At 37.1% G+C, this 25,321-nt stretch overlaps 1 protein-coding gene across 1 annotated transcript; it reads left to right on the plus strand.

Annotated features, from left to right (window-relative positions):
• The first annotated feature begins 2,272 nt into the window (after positions 1-2,272).
• LOC149162117 (ultraviolet-B receptor UVR8-like) lies at positions 2,273-25,321 on the plus strand. The gene is made up of 6 exons (XM_089437148.1): positions 2,273-3,132; positions 3,880-4,089; positions 4,224-4,334; positions 9,084-9,452; positions 24,328-24,435; positions 24,545-25,321. The coding sequence occupies exons 1-6, from the start codon at positions 2,770-2,772 to the stop codon at positions 24,887-24,889; spliced, it is 1,506 nt and encodes a 501-aa protein (XP_089293274.1). The 5' UTR covers positions 2,273-2,769; the 3' UTR covers positions 24,890-25,321.

The following is a 25,321-nucleotide window of genomic DNA, read 5'->3' on the forward strand; positions in this document are numbered from 1 at the left end:
TTTAAATATATCATTAATAAATTTTATTAAAAAAAGAAGAAAGAAGGCTAACTTCGATCTTGATTTAATTGACAAATGTGAAAAGTGTACACAAGACTTTTTAGAAACTTGTTCTTTAATTAAATTGGAAAAATACAAGTCACGTTGAAGAGTCGAGGAAAAGAAGGCATAGGGGTTGGGGTAAGCTATATCAATATAACTTAAAGTTGAAGATTTGATATTAAGTATATGGGACTATAGGTTTTAATGAAAATGAAAAGGTCAAATGGAGAGGTTTGAATGAAGGCAAAACCTAACCAACAATATTTTAATGTAACTTAAGGTTTAAGATTAAGACTAAGACAAATTCCTTCCCCCACATGGGGTTTTAATCAAAATACTATAACCTTGTAAATAAAGAAGGGGTTGTCTGAGGCAAAGTCAAATTAACGTGAATATGAACCAGTAAATAGAGAGATGTTGGCCTAGGAAAGTCATATCAAATTAATATGGTTGGAATTTTAATATAATTTAAAATTTACGAATTAAGATTAATTATTTATAAAAAATTATGAATATATATTAATTTATATATAAATTATATGAATATATTTGTAAAAAAAATAAATTAATTTTAAATTAAATTAAGATAATTAATTTGTAAAATTATATTAATACATTTAAATTATAAAATACTAAATTAAACATTAATCAAAATATTTGAGAAAAGAATCCTATTATTAATAAAAATTTAATTTTTAAAATTATAATCATATATAAATAATTTAAATGAACATTAAATTTGGAATATTATATACAATATTAAATTTAAAATCAACTAAATCAACTATAATATAAAGTAAATTTAATAGTTTAAAAAATAAAATAGATAGTAAATTTAATAGTTTAAAAAATAAAATAGATAGTAAATTTAATAGTTTAAAAAATACGATATATGAATAAGATGTATTAAGAGTCGCTTTAAACTTTATTATATTGAGTTAAATGTATTTTTTTGAATTAAAATTGATTCTAAAATATAATTTGACATGGAGTATAATACAAAGAGTATATTTAATAATTTGTAAGTAAAATAGATCAATAATTTAGTTGGTGGAGAAATTTTATTGAACTTTATTAAAGTTAATAGGTGGAGAAATTTCCTTATTTGTAAGTAAAATAGATCAATAATTTAGTTGGTGGAGAAATTTTATTGAACTTTATTAAAGTTAATAGGTGGAGAAATTTCCTTGAACCTTATTACATTGAGTCAAACTATTTATTGGAATTAAAGTTGATACTCAAAATTAAAAATGATAAAAAAATAAAAAACAAATTCACTATCAACCACTTAATCTACTGATATTAAATATAACAATCATTTACATACATCTAATAACTTATAAATTAAATATATCAATAACACTATAAAATAAATATACCAATAACTTTATAAAATAACAAAAATTTTCTTAAAACTTACTTATTACAACTTATAAATTACAAATATCAATAACTGTAAAATAAATATACCTATAACTTTATAAAATAACAAAATTTCCTTAAAACTTACTTAGTGCATCGATTAGGAAATTTCCTTGAAACTTATTTCATTGATTTCAGAAATTTCCTTGAAACTTATGACGTTGATTCAAACAACTCCCTTGAAATAGAAGTTAATAAAAGAAGGAAAAAACAAACTCACCCCCCACCAGTCAAATGCACTAACAGTAGATATAACAATCCCTTACACACACCATCTGAGGTGATTCATACAGATATGAATCGTCAGCTAAATGCTGTACTGCGTATGGTCCATTTCACAAGCACCCACGTCATTGGTAAATATTGAAGCATAACATGGACACCACAAAGGAACTTGGACTGACCAGACCGGGGTGGGTGAAAATCAGTGTGTTCTTTTGTCAGGGTAAAAGGAAAGAGAGAAATAATATACAGAGCAGAGTTTGCTTAGGGTTAGTTGATTGGTGGGGGGAATGAATACTAAGTCCCAAGGGCGCTGGTTGCTTCTTTACTTGAAGTTGGTTGCAGCAGCTCACAAATCTCTCTTGGGCAGGAATCTTCCTTCCATTCTTATAATAGTGAGTGGCGGAAAGGTAAAGGATAGGTAAAGGATATTTGGCCGGCATTAAAGTTGCAGGATCTGATACCAATACCTACAGAGAATCAGAAAACTACTAAGGGCATGGATTTCAGCATACTATAAATCCAACTCTGCCCAATTCATTTCGAATTCAAATCGTTTCATAATTCTGATACCTTCAAGGTACATATTGCATCCTAATTATGTATTTTTAGAGGAGCTTCTTTCAGTTCGATGGTAAATAAGAAGTTTGTAGACTTTCCTTTATATTGTTTTGGATGGAGGTTTATTCAGGTCCAAACCCCAAAAATATTTGAGGTTGGCGTCTGATCAAAGGGTTTTCAAATCTCTTTCCATGCGATTGAAATAAGTTGTTTGGGACTGGGAAATTGTTGCCCAATTATTTCTGGGTGTTGATGTGGCTATGGCTATAGCTATGGAGCACCCAATTCAGGACATTCTCCGAATAAATAAATTGACAATGTCAATGCCGATAAGGAGTCTCTGCATTATTGGTAGTAATATCATCATTGTTTCTTGAAGTTTAGTAAAGAAGATGCTTGTTTTCTTCTCTGCCACATCTAAGTGTTAGTGTCAGGGCAAAAGTTCAAACCCAAATCCCCAAAACCAACACTAGTTGCTTAGTGGAAGTAAGGGGAATATTATAAGGTCAAGAAGAAAGCTCTATGGCTGAGGAGCGCAGGCTGCGTTCTTTGGAAGAGCTGCCAACCCATCTGCTTGAGGAGATATTGAGCAGTGGGCAACTGAGTGCTGCAGACTTGGCGAGGTTGGAGGCATCCTGCTATACGTTCCGGGCGTCATATGGGAATGGGCATGGGTTTGTGACATATAGAGGAGGAGGAGGATTGAAGTCCATGCCGGAGCTGGCAGCGTTTCAGTCATGTCTTGCGGATAGGATATTCTCGGCGATGCCGTTGTCTTGCCAGACCGAGCTTGTGAACCGATGCAGAGGGAATTGGAAGCTCGTTTTGAGGTTTCTGCAATCTGTGCACCAAGCCTTTGCCTCGGTGGACACTCCAAAAGGCAATGTACTACTTAGCAAGCGGTTTGGTTTTGCATTTGAGTTTGCTATCACTTTGTAATATGTATTTTGGTTCAGCAGATTTTTATTCATATTTTCATAGGAGCAGCTATCTCATTCTAGAGGCTAGAATTACAGTGAAATCCCTTAAAGCTGATTGTGTTTAGCTGATTTTATTTATATTAACATTGCAACGAAGTGGGTTTAGTATGGTGGTGAAGTATCAGTAAGCTGTGTTACATACTGGCTAGTTTCATTTTTTTGGTGTCAATGTGATCATTACTCCACTAGAAACCACTAGAAAACAGACCCATTTGGAATTCCAAGCCCACTCTTTATCACCTGGAGAAGTAAAATCATGGTTGCCTACTAGTAGTTTTCTAGACTCTATACAAACGCTACTGCTGTAGATGAATCATTTGGTGGATTACTACTCAAGGTCAACCTTGATTTTATCTAATTCAGGAAATGAGTGGCTTCGTTTCTCAAATACGATATCCTTCGAAGGAGTGGGGTCCCATTCTAACTCTGTGAGGATGGAACTCATCCTACAACTTGTATCTTGCTGCCATTACACCTACTCAGTGTGGGACATAAGCAGCTATGAAAAGCGGATTGAAAGATAAATGAAAAAACTTAGTCTTCCAGTCTTTATATCATTGCTTTGACCCTTACTTATCTGCTGTTATTTAGAAGGATCATCCTCTGTGTGTTATTACATGAGGTACTAATTGAAATAGAATTGCATGGGCAGGTCCAAGTTACCACTGGAAAATATCACACGCTTCTGGTTGAAGATGGGTCATTGTATACATGTGGATCAAGTATATGTGGAGTTCTGGGGCATGGGCCAGAAATCACTCAGTGTGGGGCATTGACTCGGGTTGAATTTCCCTTGGGTTTGAGCGTGGCTCAAGTATCAGGCTCTCATAATCATGCTGCTCTTGTGACTCAGAATGGAGAAGTTAGTAAATTTGTTGGAGAGCTTACAGTCATAACTTATTGAATGCATTTATGAATTTGAATGTGATCTGTTAAAAGTACGCATTTTTTTCAAAATTTTGGAATTTTTGACTAGTTTGTTCTGTTCCTTGGCAGGTTTTTACGTGGGGAGATAACTCTTCTTTTTGTTGTGGCCATGGAGAAGTCGGGTGTGTTATTTTCAAACCTACACGTGTTGAAGCTCTCAAGGGGATCTTTTGCAAGCAGGTAGTTCCACAATTCTTAGAACTTTCTATGTTGGTAGAACTGTATTGAATTTCTCTTAGAGCACGTTTACCTGAAGTCTGGTCGTCTATAGTTGGTCGTTTGCTATATTTTAATGATTTTCCAGTCATGTCACGCATAGACATGAAATTGGCTCCGAAGTTGCATTAGAATCCCACATGCCTTATAAGTTACAGCATATGTGTCATGGCTTAGGTTCATTTGTGTAAAGTTTAAACCATGCATGGTGATGGGACAACATAGTTGTTACGCAGCAACATGACTATCAACCTCTGGGGAGCAAGGTTGACTATCATTCAAAGGTTCCTAGATAATAGTGGCTTGCTTTCCTAATTAAAATTTCTCAGAATTCCGACTTACGAACTATCATGCTTGCATATCTGAGACTACCACAGAGGATAGAATGGGAGCTATAAGAAAAGTTAGCCTTTGTCCTAGAACCTGCCATACCCTTGGTTGAAATGTGGAACGATATTCACATGTGCCAGATATTCTGGCTGTTGGAGAATGAGTTGTGGCATTTTTTAAATTTTGCTTCTTTTCCTTTTACTTTCCTGGTCTGATATATGACCTGAAGAATGAAATAAGGACTTAGATTCTCTCGAGTATTAGCTGTTTAGTACCCTTGAGAAAGGTTTTCCTTGCAGCTGTTCTTTGACTTTGGTCATGAGGTCTGTTGGGGTTTATCACAAGACTTGGCAATTCAAGGATTAAATATTTTATTCTATCTAGTTATCTACATTTCTTCATATAAAGACAATATATACTTGCTTATTCCCTCCATCCGTATATCCTCATCTCTTCTTCTAGTGGGCTCATCTCATGGATGCAGAAGATGTTATCCATGCAGACTTGCATGGCATAAACAGTTCGGGTCCAAACAGTTTATGTGACAGTTGCCCATAATGTCTTGAGAGCTTACACGGTATAACGACCAGGGTGACATTGAATAACTAATCTTTTGCATTAAGTATCATGTCAGGTTGACTGGTTGACATGGGCTATTGCATTTCCAAAATTCCACATATATAGATACCCACATACACATATATACAGTGGTATTTGAGTTTGCTGTCAGAAAGATGTGACCAAGCCTGTAAGTTGAGCTTAATGTTTGCTGACTCTTCTAAAAGCCCAGTTTAGAGATGCTGGCCCTACCTTAAGAATTGCATAGACAAGAATACAAGAAGACTAAGTGTTTCAATCTGTTTGCTTTGCTGACTAATATCCATGCTGTAACACATTGTTTTGAATGTGGAGAGTCTCGAACTTGCGTGTTAGGATTGGGCTGTGGCATGCTTGTATGCAAAGTGGCATTACTATTGCAAACACACTAATGTAACTGGAAATTGTAACAGAGATAATCTCAAAACAGCAGAAGTAAAAAGCTAAAAGCAGACATTCAAGGGGATTGTAATTTGCACTTGCAAATCCACATGTATGGAGGAAGACTTCTCCAAGAAGGAAGAAAAAAGAAATTGTATTAATGTTTACATATGACCAAAATGGTCAATGGGACAAGAAAGTACATATCATTGTAGCAATGTGGCAGTGCCAAAGACAAGTCCTACCTGCAAAAATAAGTAAAAATAAAAGTGAAGTGCCAATGGGGGCTTGGCTTGTGGTTTCCCTCCACTATATTTCATTTCCCCTCTAGCACAAAGTGCCAATGGGGGCTTGGCTTGTGGTTTCCCTCCACTATATTTCATTTCCCCTCTAGCACATGTTTGCCCCTTTGGGCGGCTGCCATGGTCATAAAAGCTCGTAGGGTTTATGTGTAAGACTTTGGGATCCTATTAAAGGATTCCATCAACTTATTTTCCTTGGTGTTGTGAGGGTGGTATTCATCAAGAGTCAAATGAAGCTTTGTAAAACAAAGAAAAGAAAAAGATAAAGACTACAAAGGGTTTAACACAAGAGGTGAACCCTACTTATTGAAATAGAGATAGGTAAAATTTTGCATCAAGAGAAGCACTAAGGTCCACTAGAAATAAAAGAGGAATTAGTGCCATCGTCATCATGCTCAACCATTGTGTGAAGGTATTGGAATTTGGTACAACACCTAAGAATGCCCTCTAGGGAATGTCCTAGGCTAAGTGGACCAAGCTTGCTAATATTAGGTTGGGGGGTGAGGATGACAAGTGCTACCTGTAGGAACCATACCATTAGGAAAAAATAATCAATTTCATTCATGGACATTTTTCTTTTAATTGATGCTCTTCCATTGACTATGATTGCTGGATATCAACCAACTTCCATGGCCATGACAAACTATGAGTGGCTAACTTGTGCCAAAGGGAATTGAGGCTTGGGCAGGGGGATAACAACACTCTCCTTTATTAACCTGGTAGGTCCCCATTCATCATAGTTGATGTATAAGATAGCTTTAGTTTATTACTATTCTATACGATAATCACTTTCATCTTTTGCCAACTAGGAAGGAGGTGACCAAGGGCATCAAAAGAGTATTTGAACAGGGGAAGTTGATCCATCAATATGCAAGCTGTTTGAAATTAACATGAAACATTTGAAAACTACCAGTGAACTCTCCTCATTTGGCAGGGAGTGGGGGGTGAATTGGGAAATGGCCTTTGAGAATTAGAGGGTAAGATATGTTTAATAGTTTTTGTTGGCAACTAAGTCCATAAAGCTTTGGAGGTGATGCAGCAACTCAATCAATCCAAAAACAATCTATATTCAAAATGTTGTGTTACAAGCTGTGCCCAAATAATGGGCTAGGATGACATCCTCTTGCATTTGATGATGCGATGAAGTAATAGGGTCTAGACTCTTTGGCCTAGGTACATTTAGACTCAAGAAGGATAAATATTAAAACCCCATACTTTTAAACCATACAAGACCATGTGTCTATTGAAGGAGTTCATGAGGTCTAAATTAGATTATATGTCTTGGAAATGGTGTTCAAAGTGTTGTTGCTCTAGGAGGCCAACGAATCCATACTCCTTATCAACTTGGGGTTGGATAGCTGGCCCCAAGCCAACCCTAGGTCCTAAAATCCAAAACCTCAAATAAGTGTTTTGTGGTAATTGCAACCTCCACACCCTTGAATTAGAAATGAAAATATGAAATAGTCTTCTTCCAATAGACGATAATAAAACCACATCATTCACAAAGCGAAGTATAGAGATTAGGACATGGTGGGTGGAGCTAACTCTCACCTAGTTGGACATGCTCATGCAAGAATGACTCTAACTCGTCATTGTAGATCTTGAATAAGGGTGGTGACGATGGACATCCTTGCTTCACCTTGATTGTGCCCTTGATGAAATCTAACAATTCTTGTGTTGTGCGATCTTGAATAAGGTTGGTGAGGGGGCACATCCTTGCTTTACCTTGATGGTACTTTTGATGAAATCTAACAATGCATGTGTTGTGTAGAGGTGGTCAAGGATGCCCTCTTAGAGATGCCTAATCTCAGTGATGAGAGTTTTTGAGATATCAATGTCTCTGATCCTTTAGAAGAGGGATTCCCTTGGAATAAAGTCAAAATCCTTCCAAAAATATACAATGCAATATAAGACTTTCAAAGAGTAGTGCTTTGCCTCCTTAATATTGGCTTGTAGAGTGAGGATTTGGTCCATTGTTTGATACCTTGGTCTAAAATTTGCCTATCCTCTACCCCAAAGATCTCTCCTCTCCATGTCCTCGAACAATATCAAGTGAAGAGTTGTGACACAGAGCTTCAAGATAGCGTGTCCTGCCATAATCGTTTTGTGGTTGTTTGTGTTAGTGCAAGGACTCAACTTATGAATTAAGTGGGTAAGATGGTGGGACCAGGTCAGTGGAAACCCTAAGTGCACAACATGATTAAATAAGTCGGTAATGTGATGTGCTGGTGAATGTATACCATTCTTGAAGAGATTTGCCTAGAACCTTGCATCATTTGTAGCCCTCAGCATTGCGTTAGCTTTAATATTGAATTTCTGATTTGTAGTCTCCTATTGGCTAATTCCATTGTAGAATCTATTAGGACTGGTCCTTTTCTCCATCTTTGTTTTGGTTTGCACATAATCTCGCTGTACCTATTGCTCAAATATGTCATTCATTGCTTTTTCTTGAATTTCTTTAGCTCTGCTGTTTTATATTTATTAAATATTTGCAATACTGGGGATAATAGGACAATTATAAAATGTTTGGACTGTTCTTTACTGCTATATCTATTGACAATTCAATTACAGTCTGGTGTACCTTGAGAAACTTATTATTAATCTATATGTTTCTTTGTTTATAGCTAGAGTGCTGAGATGTTGGTGTGATGAGAAATAAATGGGTGGGATCTCTCTCAAAATGCTTACTGTATTTCCAAGATTTCTTGAGGATCACCGAGTCAATTACCTTTAGTGTCATAGTCTAATCTGTTTATCTTAATCACTGTTTTTTTACCAAATGTCCTTCGTTATTCTTAAGTGGAGAAGTGATAAAGATGTAATTACTCAAGTAGAAGTGCACAGATTAATTGAGGAGTTTGTCTTGAGATCTTTGGTTTTGCCAGGCTTGACATGGCATATTTTTTACGATGCAAATTTTACTTTTACTTTTCCCAGAAATAAAGTTTTGTACTGGAAATTAGAAGTGAAACCTTTTGTTTTTTGTTTATTTTTATCTCTAATTCAAATTTAATTGTTATTATTGTAAAGGTGTGGAAGGAAGTTTATCAATACTAAATAGCATAACTGGTTATAATAGAAGGTATGCTATTTGCTTTTGCAGGTTGCAACAGGTCTCAGTTTCACTGTCATTCTTACAAGGCACGGGCAAGTTTACACATGCGGCAGCAACTCACATGGTCAGTTGGGGCATGGTGATACTCTAGAGAGACCTATTCCAAGGAAGGTTGAGAGATTCAGTAGTCTTGGTCCTGTTGTTCAAATTTCTGCAGGTGTCAGTCATACTATGGCAGTTACTGAGGATGGTACATTATATTCTTTTGGTTATGGTTCCAATTTCTGTCTTGGCCATGGCGATCCACGAGATGTGCTGCAACCACAGGCAGTTCAAGCTTTCAAAAGGAATAATATTCATGTAATTCGTGTATCTGCTGGAGATGAACATTCAGTTGCACTTGACTCTAATGGATATGTGAGTTTCCATAACTTGTCATTTCTAACATGGTTTACTTTTAACTATATCTGTGCTTTACAGTTCTTTGTTATAATTCCTTAATGGGTTCATAACATCCATCTTGGTTAGATTTTTCATTTTTGAAGTATGCATCAATTAATCATTGCTCTTTTGGAGGTAATGATATACTTTCACACAATGTTCCACCACGTTTCCGGGATAAGGGGACACAAGAACGGGGAGTTGCACAAGGGGGATGTGTGGGAGCATCCCCAAATTTTAGGGAAATTCACTGGGAACAGGGGGACGTTGGGGTTTATATATAAACCCCAACACCCGTTCCCCCCTATATATATGATTCAAATTTAATAATGGAATATAGTGATTCATACATCATAAATGATGCAATAGCAGATACTAAACTGTGAAGACTGGAATAGTAAATTGAAATTACTCAAAGTAAAAAATAGTAAAAAAGTGAAGAGTCAAAGACTCTGTCTAAGGTCATCAGTATCTAGAGTCAAGACTCAAAAGTTAAAACTGAAAATGAATAATGGACAATGAACTAATGTTATCAGAACTGGAATGGTCATCGAACTAGTTGACCCCAAAACTAGGAACCGGAAAAAAATCGGACTAAAAAGCTGATCAACCAATAAACACATAAATATTCAAAATTGAAAAAAATATGCAAACATTCATGTGCATCGATATGAATCCAAACCATTATACACAAATATGTAAAGTTTCTCATATATATAGCAAGGGTACATATAACCAAAATAACATAGAGTGCAATCCATCTTTTAACCAAAATTACATCAACAAATAGGCTTTAGATGGAGCCTATAGTCCAAAAAAAATCACACTACAACAAATACCTACATATCGTCAAAACCATTGTCTATATTGGGATCATCATCAACAATATCACCATTTCAACATTAAAATAAGATAGAAAAAGCTTAACATGTCAAATCGAGAATTTGTTTGAGTGGTAGTTACTATTTTATTAGGGTCATTATAGAGGATTTCAACAATCGTTGCCACCAACATCGAGGTATATAGAGGGCTTGGTGCTCTTCATTAAATGCTTGTTCCATACCCTCATACATGATAGAATCCAATGGAAACGTTGCAATCCCTCCATTCCTAAAATCCTGAAAACTGCGAAGTATGTTGGATTTTGAGTGGGGTCTAAAATGCTATTTTCTCCATATGAAATCCAACGAGGTTGGAACCACTCTCAAACATCTCGAGTCAATTAATGGTAATGTTAAAAATAAGTAAAAGGATGAAAATGAAAGTCACTTTCATTTTCATCCTTTTACTTTAAGAATTTAACATTACCAATAATTACATAGCATAAGTAGGGGCCTAGGGTTGAATATCAAGCTTTCCCACTCATTAATTTTTGTTTTGGGAAAACTTTAGTGGGGATGCCCAACCCTTTTTGAGGGGTGATGTCCAAAAGCACTTATAGTTTTAAAACTTAGACTCGGACTCGAAATCGATTGAGGGTCAACTCCGGCTCAGTGTTGACTCAAACTATTGATTCCAATGACTTGGCCTTTGTAAAAATTAGATTAAATATTTTTTTATTATGAAAAAACATATTTTAAAAGATTTTCATTAATGTTTCCAAACTCAAAGCATTAGAATAATAGAGAGAAGACAACATATTATTAAAGTGCGCTCATGAATATATCTATTATATCAAAATGGCACCCAGTGCACTGTCCAATACATGTAATATATAAAGATTAGAACAAAAACACATAACCAAGGAGGCTCTAAATGGCCTCTACAACAAAACAATACAACTGCAGGACTACAAGTCACTAATACAAAATACTATCTAGTGATCACTAGTCACTACTGCTAGACAAGGCAACATCATCTAGCTCAAACTCTGAATCGAAGTCAGACCTCCTCAATGCTGCTCCAAAAACCAACTCCAACTGCTCACAAACTCCTCACAAATGCTCAAACAAATGCAATGAGATAGTTGTGAGGAAATATGAGGGGGTTGGGTCACCTTTATAGGCGTGGGAGAGGGGTAGAGGGGCTAGGAAATAGTTTAAACAAAAAAAATGATTTCAAGTCCACCCAACCCGCCTTTTTTTTCCCGTTGCCGAGGCCGACCGATTTAAGTTGGGCTCGACCAGTCCGTTATTGAACCGGCCAAGTCGGTGACCAACTCAACCGGTTTGGTAACGGACCGATCGCTGAATTGGATAATTGACCTAATCGGTCCGGGCAGGGGTATGGCTTGGTCAACTAGGCCAAGACTGAGTCAGACAGGCCTAGTTTTAAAACATTGGAAGCACCCCTTTGGGGAAACATGCCCCCTACAATGGGGAAATATTTCCCCAAGTTTCCCCAAAAGGGTGACATGGAGAAACGTTTCTCAAAACATCCCCCCACCTTGGGAGCACAAGGAATATGGGGTGCATGCTCCCCCACCCTGGAGGATGCATCCCCATGGAACATTGCTCTTACAGTATCCATTAAATTTGTTATTGTGCTCTTTTTGGCATCTATTACTCATTCAATGAACAAGTTTTCTTTCTTTTTTTGCCATTTTGTATATATGGTTGTGAGTTATCCCTGCTAATAGATATTACTAAAGTGTCATCACTTTCCTTTCTCATTTCATATTCTATATTTAAAGGAAATAAGAATTTTTTTTTGAGTACTATTGTTTCATTATATATATATATACTATCATTTTCATATGCACGCTTGATTTGCTAGATAAATATTAAATATTATAATGGTCATATTAGTACTTCAAATATTTATGATGTATATAGTTAAGTTTGATATAATTGGCATAGATCTATCTTAAATATTTTGTTAAGCATCGAGAAGAATCAAATTGAAATGGAGATGCAAATCTCTTAGTGATTAAAAGATCTCGAGTTAAGATGGATCTACATTGATGTGTTTGTGCTGTTAGTTTTTTCTAAGCCTAGCAAAATAATTAATGGGCCATTAAATTTTTATACTCAGAATTTACTTTTATTGAAAATATAGAAAACTCAAATATGAAATCTATGCACAATTAACACAACTGAGCTTCTAACAAATTATGTACAACATAAACAAGAAATCCAAGCTCATAAACTTTTACACAAATTTGAACTTGGAAAACCCCAGTGGGGGGGAAAACCAACAAAGAGGAATTTTATTAGGCTTCAAAGAATAAATTAGGAAAATATTACAACAATAGTTCCAGAGAATTTACCACCAAGAATAGCCCTTGAAAACGACCCATCTCTTGTGGACAGTTTGTAGGCCTCTCCCTCTGTAGCATACGACCCCTTTCTCTTCAACAAACTCGGCCCAAGACATGACCTCTCCTCCAATAGAGAACTTAGCCTTAAGGACTCCACCTCTCTCTCTTGCAACTCGTCTTAGGCATGGCCCCTCTCTTCAGCGGATGACGGCTTGAACACCTCTCTCTCTCTGCGAACTCGATCTCTTCTCCTCAACTACTTGACCTTCCTTCTTCTCCCCCAAATCGGTCCTCTTCTCTCTCACTCGATGTGATCTCCAAATCGTGTCCTTCACCCACTCATTCCAACAATTTATAATTTCTCTCATAACCCTGTTTCCTTCTTGAGATCTTCAAAGAAAAGATCAAATGCTGAAATTCGATCTTATCACTTCTGATTTGGTCAAAAAAGAAATATTAATTGCGAAAGTCATAAACTTTAGAAATTTGAGTTACAAAGCCAATGATAACTAATTAAATAAAATATCATGCTTTTCCTAAGTTTAAACTTAGAAAAATTATTGCTGAAATAAGTAATTATTATGGTATCATATGCATGCTTGGACACAAGGCCGATGTAGGGACACATGTCCGAGCTACAATTTTAACACTCTGTCTTAGGGAGGAAGGTGTTTTGCACCACCCCCAACTTGTCCTTGAAGAAGATGAGCTTGCCTTTCATCAAGGCCTTCGTGAGGATGTATACAACCTGCTCATATGTAGGTACATATTGTAGCCAGAGATATTGTGGCCCTTGGCTTCCATCTCCATATGGTGAAAAATAAAGATGGAAGATGCTACTACTGCTACCAACTACCAAATTGCATCTTCCATCTCTATCTTTCACCATAAAATCAACATTAGGAGCCATATGTTCAACCTTTATGCCCCCATGGACATGTGGGGGAAACTGGTATGGTAGGAGAACCTTCTAAAACACAAGGAAAGGAGGGAAGGACAACATTGGATGGTGGCAGGGGTGTCAACAGTGAACACAATCATGCCCTTAATGAGGAAAAAAATGTAATCCAGAGAAGGGTTGTCCACCATAAAAGCAACATTATGAGCCATATATTCGACATTTATGTTCCCATTGATGTGGGGAAAAGTGGTATGGCAGGAGAACCTTCAAAAACGTAGGGGTAGGAGGGAAGGCCAACACCCATGGTAGTTTTGTGGGGGGCCCGGGGGGGGAGGGGGGGGGCAGGTGGATGAAGTTATCGAGAAAAAAGTGGAATTTAGAGAAGTGATTATAGAGGGTTTATTAGAGAATCTGACTTTGGAACTTTGTTTTGGTATATATTTTCCCCACAAAATGGGCTCTTTACATGGAATAGTAAGCAAGGAGGTAAGAACTTGATAACATAAACATTGGATTGGTTCTTTGTGATGACTAGTTATTTAATGAAACTTATTTCAGTTAAAAAAAATGTGTTTCACATATCCGCATTTCAAATGTAGAAAGTTGGTAGTGTAGTTGTGCATCTCAAGTTAGATTTAGGATGTCTGATCTCCTGCAAAATTTAAAAGGCTTGAAACCAAACTTGAAGATTTGGAATAAATTAATGTTTTGGAATGTTCTCTAGTGTAAGCAATTGTTGGAAGAGGACATGAAAAGGCAATGATGCAGGAGGGTTTGACTTTTTGGAGGCATGGAGAAGGGTTGCTTTCCCGATATATGAATGCAGAAGAATAATAGGAGGAATGTTTTGGAAGCAAAATCATGGATTTGCTAGCTCCAAGAAGGGAATCACTACACAACTTTTTTCCAATAGGTTACAATGCTTAATAGGATCATAAACAAAATTACTATCTTAAGGTAAACTTTAGGTGAGGTGGTTGAGTCCCTAGATGGGATTGAACATTATCTACTGGATTTTTCAAGATTTCGTTGACCAAACCAAATGGGAATAAGAAGGAAGCGATACGATAAATCTGTGGTAATATTTTGAATCTGATTTCTCAAGAGCAAAACCACTCCTTAATGCAAGGAATAACGAAAGAAGTTCACACATTGTTTTGGCATGTGAAAAGGGTAGACACTAGGGCCTGATGGGTTCCCAACAGAATCTTTTCATGAATATTGTGATTTGGTGGTGAAAGACATTTGGAAGGTGGTGGAGAAATCTCGATCAAAGGGTACTTTGCTGAAATTCCTCAATGCAAATTTCATAACTCTTGTTTTGAAGGATGAGGATGCTAGGACAGTTGATAAATTTCAGAAAATATTCCTTCGTAATTCCATCTCAAATATAAATTATAATCTCAAAAATTATAGCAAATAGGTTCAAACTTTTGTTGGGTGGATCATATCTAGGGAGCAAAGAGGCATTGCTGGGGATAAACAGATCTTAGATGAGGTAATACTGGCTGAAGGATCTAATACACCATAAAGAACAATAATAGAATAAGATGATGTTTAAGTTTTCTTTGTCATAGGCTTTGGATAGATTGAATTGGGTTTAGTGATAATTGGATTAAGTTTGTAATGAGCTGTATTTTGCGAGCTCTTTTCATCTTTTTAGTCAATGAAACACTAGCCCCTCTCTTCCACCCAATTATGGGTATTCACCAAAGGGATTCTTTGTCACTTTATTTGTTCATCTTGATGGTAGAAGGCTTAGGAAGATCTTTGAATTCAGTAAAATCCAATGGGTCTTCTAGAGGCATCAATATACCATTAGACATGGAACCAATCTTATGTTCGCAATTTGTAGATGATACAATGCTAGTGGGTGCTACTTCGATTAGAAAATTATTACTTCTTGCTTCTTGCTTCAAGTGGCCTTATGAATGGGAACAAATTAAAGATATTCTTTGAATGAGGATGGATGTTCAACAAAGAGTAGACTGGATTTTGAAATCCCAAAAAAGCTTTCTTTCTTCCAAATATCTAGGGATCCCATTGGTGGAAAACTCAAGCAAGAATCACCTCCAAGAAGAGGTGATCAATATAACAAGAAATAAATTGAAAAACTAGACCTTTAGAGCCTTGTCATTCATTAGTAGAACCTTTTTCATAAAATCACAATTGTTGAGGCTATTTTGATATACATATATATTTCAATTCTAGTGACACCATAGAAAGTGCTAAAGGAATTGCAAAAATTGCAGGAGTTTCTGTAGGGAGGAACTACGATGGAATGAAGATGCATCCTTATCTCTTGGAAAGACATTTGTCAACCAAAAGTATGAGCAAGAGGAAGAGGAATCCACAACCTTTTCATCATGAATAAATCCATATGTGGCAAGGTTATTTGGGGATGTTTAAAGATTCACTAGCATTATGGGCTGCTATATGAAGAACAAAATACAATGTTAGGGTGGATCTAGATAAATCTCATTCAATTTTAAATGTAAAGAAATCCTTCATTGAAACAATGTTAAGAATAGGAATCCACAACCTATTTATCATGAATAAATCCATAGGTGGCAAGGTTATTTGGGGATGTTTAAAGATTCACAAGCATTATGGGCCACTATATGGAGAACAAAATATAACATTAGGGTGGATCTAGATAAATCTCATTCGATTTGAAATGTAAAGCAATCCTTCACTTGAAACAATGTTAAAAAAGGAGCTATATTAGTCTGGTCATTGAGCTTTTGGAAAGTGAATGATAATCAATTGACTTTATTTTAGGAAGATTCCTGAGATAAAGATACCTCTTGTGAATCTTCATTTTACCTAGGATATTAGAAACAAATTTTAGGAGGTTGGTTGGAGCTTTGTTCACTGATACTAGTCTCAAGAGATTCGGCCAAATCATGAAGGTTCGTTAATAAGAGTGTGGACATCTTCGAGTTCTTGGCTTATATCGTAGAAGAGGACAAGAGGAGATTATGGGAGCAATGGGAGATGAGAGTTATACCCATTAAGGAAGGTCCAAATTGTTTGAATTGGGGCTTTTTAGGAGATGGAGAATTCTCGATCAAATAAGCCTTTGATTTTTTAAAGTTTTTTCTAAGCTAAGGTAATCTCAATAGGAAGGATAACATGTGGAATAAGATATGGGGCTTAGGGACTTGGCGAAGGGTGGCAACCTTTCCCTAGTGACATCAATGGGAAAGAATATTAATATAGGAAAATATGCAAAAATGTGGCTTTCAAGTCTCCTTTTGGTGCATGGGTTGTTATCTGGTTGAAGAGTTCTTTGACCATCCATTCATCTTCTCCCCTTTAGCAAAGAAGGCTTTGGACTTGTAGTAGGGCAACGAATGGCAACGAATTAATTATGTGTTGGCCTAAAGGAAACTTCTAGAGTAACCTCACAAACTTTGTTTGGGATCTCATTCCATGTTTCTTTCATTGTAACTTATGAAAAGAGAAGAACTAGACTCTAGAAGTTGTTCTAAAACAAGGCAAGAGAATCTTAATGATTATGAAACAAATGGAGTAAAATATTAGGGAGACAATCCTTTCCAATTCTTGGAAGGTAGAGGAATATATGCTGAATAGGGAGAGAGGAACATAAGTAGGGCATGGGGCATTGGCTCAAATCATTTCGAGGCATACAGGGCATGGGGCATTGGCTCAAATCATTTCGAGGCATACTTTGTTTCCCAAAAACCTTATGACTAAAGCTTGGCCCAGTGGCTGCCTTTGAGGCACCCTTGTTTTGAGTATTTTAAAGGCTTTCAAGGTCTTTTGATGGTTATATTTGCATCCAATATCTGGATGGGCATTGCCGATTCTGTTGAGATTTAGCCAACAAAATATGGTCTTTGGTTTGCTATCCATTGAGGTTTTAGGCACCTAGAAGTGGAGGGAAAATTGTTGATAACAGTCAACCTTCTCAAGAAACTTATTGTTTCTTCTTCCAATGACTCCCTAGGATCCACTGGTGATGCCAACCAAGTATTAATAAGATGGGAAAAAACCTTGACATCTTTTGAACATTTAAGCTTTTATCATTTTTGTTAGGGTGGAAATTGAGTCGTGGATTTCCTTCCAAACTTTGGGGTGGAAACACATTTGTGTAAGATTTGTTTTTCCATCACTTGGGAAGAAGACTCTTTAGAGCATGTTTTAAAGCAGACAATTGGAGATGTAAAATATGAGGATCGGAGGGAGTATGAGAAGCAGAGGGCCCTGGATATCCACTGTGAATGCCCAAGGGGAAGCTCCTTTGATTGCAGACTTAGGTTTTAGTTCTTCAAGGCACGAGTCAACTGAGGTTGGGGAGGGTCTCTATGCGGGCAATCCACCTCGATATCAAGAACAATTCTGGCATATCATCTTTTGTGAGAAATTTTACCTCAAAAAAGTGTTGGTTTGAACTAGCAATGCTCTGAGGTTATATTGTTTACAAGTATCATCATGTTTTTCATCTTCTTTATTTTTTGTAAGTGTTTTGAAAGGCCTCAGATCCTGGAGTTTGTCTGAGAAGAGATCCTTGGCCACGACAAAAGTAGAGGGTATAATTATTGTACCCTTCTTCATGGATTCGTCCACAGTCTTCCATATGCCTTTGCCTAGCCAATCCTAACTTTCCTGAAAAATTCTATTGGAAAGCCAGCTGGTCATATTGCCGTGTCCTTTGGTAAATAGAAGACTACCTGTCAAACTTCTTTCTTGGAGACTGCTTGGGTCAGGTTAAGGTTCTGCTCAAGTAATCAGTTTGGGCGTTGAGTCTGTTGGTGTAAATTTGGCCTTTAGCAACACTTCTCTACCTGTTAGACTCATAGACTAGACTCAGTAGGTATTCCCAAAGTTCTTTTCAATTTCTGCTGGCGTTATAAACTCCTTACCTGAGCCTGCTTTCAATCTGGTTATTCTGTTTATACTTTGATTCCTCAGTGTCACACAGTGGAAAAACTTTTTGCCCCCTTTCCTGGAGTCATTGTGTTTGAGACTTATGTCTCCAAAAGAATCTCTCCCCACTGTTGCTGCTTCTATATTTGATGCGAGGGCCGTTTTTCGTGATCCTCAAATCCTGGAGATAGACTCTAGTCCAACATTCTTATTTGGACTGCCCTCATGCTCTCTTCCAATTGCTATTTTGATGGAAGATATTTCCAAAAATCTTTTGATTCCATCTCTTCAAGATTCTGTTTTAGAATCTTTTGATGCGAGTACAACATCTTTTTGGAGAGTGTCTATAAAAATTCTCCACACTGTTGTTTCTTCTACATTTGATGTGAGGGTCTTTTTTATCCTCCAATCCTGGAGATAGACCAGTGTCCATCATTCTTTCTTGGACTGTCGTCGGCTCTCTTCCAATTGCTATTTTGATGGAAGATATTTCCAAAGATAGTTTGACTACATCTCTTCAAGATTCTGTTTTAGAATTTTAGCTTTTGCTGAAGTCTAACATCTTAAACATTTCTTGAGTTGGGATAGTAGCCCACCATCATTTGTTAGTCAATTTAAAATCTGGATGTGAACAAGCAGATGGGGACATTCCTGGGTCCTGAAAAATTTGAAGCTGGAACACTATTGGCCAATGATCAGAGCCATCTCCTGGCAAAGTAAGGACCTCGACTACAGTGTCTCTACCAAGGATTGGCTCATCGTAGAGAAACTGATCTAGCCTTTTTTGCAATCAGATTTGTGCTGCCCCTTCTATTATTCCATATAAAACTCTGGGGGAGTATATCTACTAAGCATATTTCCTGTATTAGCATTCTCAACCTTTTGCTTGCTTCATCAATCCTGTGGGTTCCTCCTTTTTTCTCTAACAGGGATGTGATTGTGTTAAAATTCTCCACCCACACCCGGCTTCCTTCTCCTCTGTTGTTCAACGTGGCTAGACCATCCCAGTGTTGTAGTTATCTGGGAGGTATAGTGGGGGCATAGAGATTTGTCAAAATTCCTGATGGGTTACTCATTATATCATTGTAAGGTCCAGATAGCCACCATTTGATGGTTTTCAAAGTCTAAAATCTCTGTTCTTGGGTTTGGTGAGTGCTCTTCTTTCTTCATGTGAATCCATATCGACCACCTTCTCCTGCTCAATATAAATGATATGGGGACAACCCCCCATGAGGTGGGCAAGTTCATGGCACTGCCTAGAATGGAATGGCACCTGCTCATAATCCAGTGGCTAGGTCGATTCCCAATCTTGATAATCCAGTTCAGTGTATTCTGGGAGTGGATGTGAAATATTCATGTAAATGCAAATCTGGGCACTGGAGGTATATTTCAATCTTTGTAGCTTCCAAAGCCTTGACATAAATGCCAAGCATATAACAGTGTTCCACGGGGACGCGTCTCCCAAGGTCGGGTGTGCGCACCCTTGCACCCCACGCACCTGGGACGGGAGGATGTCTAGGGAAACGTTTCCCCACGTCCCCCTTTTGGGGAGACATGGGGAGACGCAGGGGGGGACGTTTTCCTAGTGTGGGGGACGTGACTCCCCCTCAAAATAGGCTATGCGTCCCCCCTTAAATTTGCTTGTAAATAATGATTTATGATAGGGAAAACCTAGTATTTGACCATATTTCCCTACTAATGCTATGCAATTCATGGTAATGTTAAATTCTTAGTGTAAAAGTGACATTCTCCTTTATCTATCATTTTCATAATTTTACTTAAATTTTTAACATTACCATGAAGTGACTCAAGATGTTTGAGAGTGTTCTGACCTCATTGGATTTCATATGGAGAAAGTGGAATTTTAGATCTCACTCAAAATTCAGCAGGCTTAACAGTTTTTCAGGAATTCAGGATTCGATGGATTGCAATGATTCCAATACATTTTGTCATGTACAAGGGTATGGAATTAGTATTTAATCAAGAGCACCAAGCCCTTTGTGTATTTTAGAGTGACTTCTAGACTCATCACTCCATTGTTTTTGAGTTTTAGTTATATCAATTTACTATTACAGTCTTTAGACTTCAGTATCTATTATAGTCTATTTTGCTTAGTACTAATTAGATTCTAGAATGATAAATGATGAATTTTAATTTTAAATCAATTTAGAATCTAGAATGATGAATTTAATTTTTAAATCAATGTAGATTCTAGAATGGTGAATAATGAATATGGATCAGAGTATTTCATTATTGAATCTCGTGGTTTATGGATGAATCATGTATGTATTAGTAAGGATGATGAGTATGGATCAATGTATTTCATTATTTAATTCAATTATGTATGTATCATTCTATTTATGCTTTCATTATTGAATATGAATTTGAAATATATATATATATATATATATATATTAAAATGGAAAAAAATATATACCCCGACGTCCTCCCATCCCCCCTAAATTTCCCTAAAATTTGAGGGTACTCCCATACGTCCCCCTTGTACGTCTCCCTGCCCCGGAGTCTTGCTGGAACAATGGCATATAATGAATGCCTTCCAAATCCTCCGCTCTTCAGAAGTGCAATGGGAGTGAGTATAAAGTTTAAACACGCCCAAACATCAGCCTCTTTTTAAGTCCTTTCTATCTGGATCAAAGTGCTCATGCCAAAAGCACATATACAGTATGGAAGAATTGAAAAATATGGACCACCTTCAAAAATTTGGTCGCGATCCTTTTTCCCAGAGAAGATCCACTATGACGAATCCTTGGCAGAGCTGTTTTGCTCAGTGGAGCTCTTCAACTTCCAAGTCATGTTAATCTGTTGTCACACTGCTCGTTCTGTTGGCCAAAAACCTGGAAGCTGCAAATAATCACATGCTCTTGGAGGTATTGAATGTATCCTCCAATCTCTAGAGAAACAATCTGCAGGCAGGTTTTCTACTGCGTTCTCCAGGCATTGACATACTTTTCTCCTAGGCAACCTCTGCCCTTGCCAGAATCTGTTGCAGAAAAAGGCTGCTTCCACCTTGCAACTGCCAATGCATCTTTGACTGAGGGAGGGGCCGATGGCTATCACCCCTAATCCTCCCTGAGCTGGAAGCCATTTTTCCAGCAGGAACCAAAAGCGCTAACCCTTATCAGTGGGGCTCATTCTGCCTTTTGCATATAATCATGCTATAATTGAATTATGTAATAATGTCACTAATTGGGTGTTAGGTGTTGGGGAGCTAAGTGACATTTTTGGCCTATATCTCCCACCTCACAAATTTGATTATGTGTTACATCATCACCCCATGGAATAATCATTGATCCAAGTCTCTTTTCTGTATCCTTTCTGCTGTGTAATTTCTTCCTTTTGTATATAGATATATCTCTGACACAATTGGCTCTCTCTTTATATAATTTTTTCTTAGATACGTATGATAATGCTCAACCCTTGAACCTGGAATCACTCTGTTCAGCTTCACATTTGTCTTTCTTATTTTATGACTGAAAAGGAAGAAACTTTAATCTGGTTAATTCAGATGATGAATGATCCCAATCTTTCCTGTAATAGAGAGAGAGAGAGAGAGATTCATGAAGTTACTCTTAGCCCTGTTGCCTGGATTTTATCCAATTTCTAGCATTTTCAATGATGAGTTACTTTAAGAATTGATCTGATCCATTTTGCACACAGTCTATTCATTGTACTTTTCAATAGATAAGATGAGATAGTTTTACTAATGTCTGACAAACGACCACATAAGCAGGGCAATAGGACTAAAAGGTGCATCCAGTAACAAAAGGTGCAATGCGGGAGTGTGAAAGTTGTTAAAAAATTAGAATGGCAGAAAGATTTCTTATCTTGACAATTACTTGTCATGTATTTGATTTCTTATTAGCTTCTTTTATCTTTTTATCTTCGAACAACTATCAAAAACCAAAAGCATGAAGATCAAGACAACAAGTGACAGTATGTAGGCTCTCAGCCAGGGAAAAACCCCCTCTTCTAGGGGAAAATCCAAAAAATTCTCTTCTTCTTCAAGAACCAAATCAAATGAGACAACCAAGACCTTTTGACCAACAATAAGACCTCCTCCAATCCACCAAGTCAGCCTCCCAAGATGACTAGTCAAACTCTAGTTAAGATCTCCAAAAGTCAACACAAGTCAACTTCCTTCAAGTTTAGTCAAACTTCAGATTTCGGCTTCCTGCATCAGAATTTCAGCCTCTACTACAGACTTGCAACCTTCGGCCCTCCTGCAACTCAGAAATCTCACACGTGCGAGGGAAAACAAGAGAAAAATGAGGTTCTCTCCTTCGCTAGGGTTCCTCCTTTCTTCGCTAGGGTTTTTCTTCCTTCTTTAAGCCTTTTTCACCTCCTTTTCTTGCCTTTGCACTTCCTTGTAATTGCAGATCGAACTTCACTTGGATGTATGCACAATAGGTCGAATGCACTGCTTATTGATAGGCTCTTGTGTGAGGTCAAGGTTCCTTCATGAGGCCGACTTGATGGAAGTTGAGGCCGACTTGGTGGAGGAGGGCAAACTTACATTTTTGAAACAAATACAAATTTCTTTCTTGATGCAAAAGCCCAATAAGGGTCTAGAACATAAGGACATTGACAATGACTCATGACTCGACCCTAGAAGCACACAATGGGTGTTTTGACCTATAACCCAGTGAAACATGAATCTTCGATCACTCACAATTAATCGCGAGTCAAACTCTGCTCTTCCCTCAAACGATCCGATTCAACTTTGGGTGAGTCAAACTCATGTTGACCAAGTTTGCCTCATGGTCAACATGAGTTTGACTTGTGACTCACCGATTAATTGCAATTTAGGCAACTGAGGCGATTTTCAACCCTCAACTCGGCGAGCATAGGTTTTAACTTTTAGGGTTCCTGCATTTTTTGCTGTGTGGTTTAGTTAGGTGAAAAATTAAACATTAGTCTGTAACTGACTTCTCACTGCTCAGGCCTGCAACTCATACGTTGAGAAGGTAATAGAGGCATGGTTTCAGTTTCAATTTACTCTGCATAATAGAGTCATAGTGTAATAGAGGCATAGTGTGCAGTGTGCTCCAGTGTAGCTTCAATGTGTGCTCTGTCAGAAATTTCAGTAGCAAACCATTATTGTATCATTTCAGCATCAATCAAGAGATTTCAGTCACTGTTTTTTACTGATTAATATGCAGTACTTTATAAACTTTCAGAAGCAGATGCTTCTGGTTCTATGTAGTCACTGGTTAGGAGTCAGGACTCAGTGCTTTGGATCATGTTTGGACTCATAATATATACGAGATACTTATTCATTCATGATATTTTGGACATCTATTGATATTATGCATTGTTTGGACATGGCTTTATTGAATATCAAAGAAAAATGTTGTTGTTGTTTTTTTTAAATTCAATATATGTGTATATCTTTATTTGTTGAATTCACCGATTTTTCCCTAATCCGATCAAAACTCTTCGCTCTTTTGCCTCGTCGATTTATTGCCGATTCCGAGTCTGGTAACATTGCTATAACCATAATAAATAGAGCATGAAATCCATGCTTACAAAAATAATTTTTCTTTGATCTTTACGATAGTTTTTCTTTTTCTTCTCTTTACAAATACATGAGATAAGAATAACATCATGTCATAAACAACAATTATGAGGACCGATACTAGTTACATTTTCAACAAAAGTGACTCCTTGAAAGATGCCAAAATCAGGAAATTTAAACATAAGACTCTGACTAAGCATCTAGCTAATCAAGCTAATAAAGATAGTAAGAAAGAGCATAAAAACATAGACCAACAGTACTAATGTGTACTAATTTATATTGCCAGAGTGGTTTTTTTTGATGGAATTGTTAATGTCAATAGGTGCATACATGGGGGAAAGGTTATTGTGGAGCCTTGGGGCATGGTGATGAGAATGATAAGACGGTTCCAGAATTTGTGGCCATTCTTAAGGAGCATCGGGCAGTGCAGGTAAATCTGTGGTTTTGGCTGTTCGGATCATTTCTTTTGTGTGATCACATTTAATCTATAGAGCTATAAGTTGTATTGAAAAATAATGGTGCAGTTTTTACTTCTTTAGGTTTGTGCCAGGAAGAGGAAGACCTTTGTTCTCTCTGATGATGGGTTGGTATTTGCTTTTGGATGGATGGCTTTTGGAAGCTTGGGATTTGTGAATAGAGGTATTTCGGACAAAGTTGTGAGTCCACAAATGCTTGAAACACTGAAGGGTTATCACGTTTCTCAAGTAAGCACTGGGCTGTATCACACAGTTGTGGCTACAAACAAGGGTTTGGTTTTTGGTTTTGGAGACAATGAGAGGGCACAGCTTGGGCAAGATTCCTTGAGGCAATGTCTGGAACCAAGAGAGATTAAGATGAGGGATATACTGGAAGAGGAATCTGGGACAGGTATTGTAACTGTTTAAACATCGGAAATGGCAGGTGCTTATGGAAATATCTCTTGCCTTATACTTATAAGAAATTCCACATTTCCAAACACAAAACACACAATGTTCAGTGTGTTGTAAAAGGAGCTCATCATGTTGAGCTCCTCATATAGTGTAAATTAAAATGGATATTTTCATTGGATAAACTGTGGGAGAAGGTTCTGGGGTATTATTGGGGGAAAGCTTCTGACAGAGTAAGCATAATGTATCTGCAAGTTCTGACAATTCAGATCCTATTTTAGAATGTTGCAGAGCTTTGGGTAGATTCAAGTGAAAGGTATTGCCAATTGTCAATTATCCAGATAAAATTGTCCGTTTCAAGTTACTGGGAATGCATCAGGTTGTATCCATGCATCTTGTGGAGGTGGCAATTTTCTTCAGCATTAAAATATAGATAATCTATTATTTTCA

The sequence above is a fragment of the Pinus tabuliformis genome, chromosome 5_2 (assembly GCF_031772625.1).
Source record: "Pinus tabuliformis cultivar Carrire ecotype Pingquan chromosome 5_2, CPIR1, whole genome shotgun sequence".
In the NCBI taxonomy this organism is placed as follows: Eukaryota; Viridiplantae; Streptophyta; class Pinopsida; order Pinales; family Pinaceae; genus Pinus; species Pinus tabuliformis.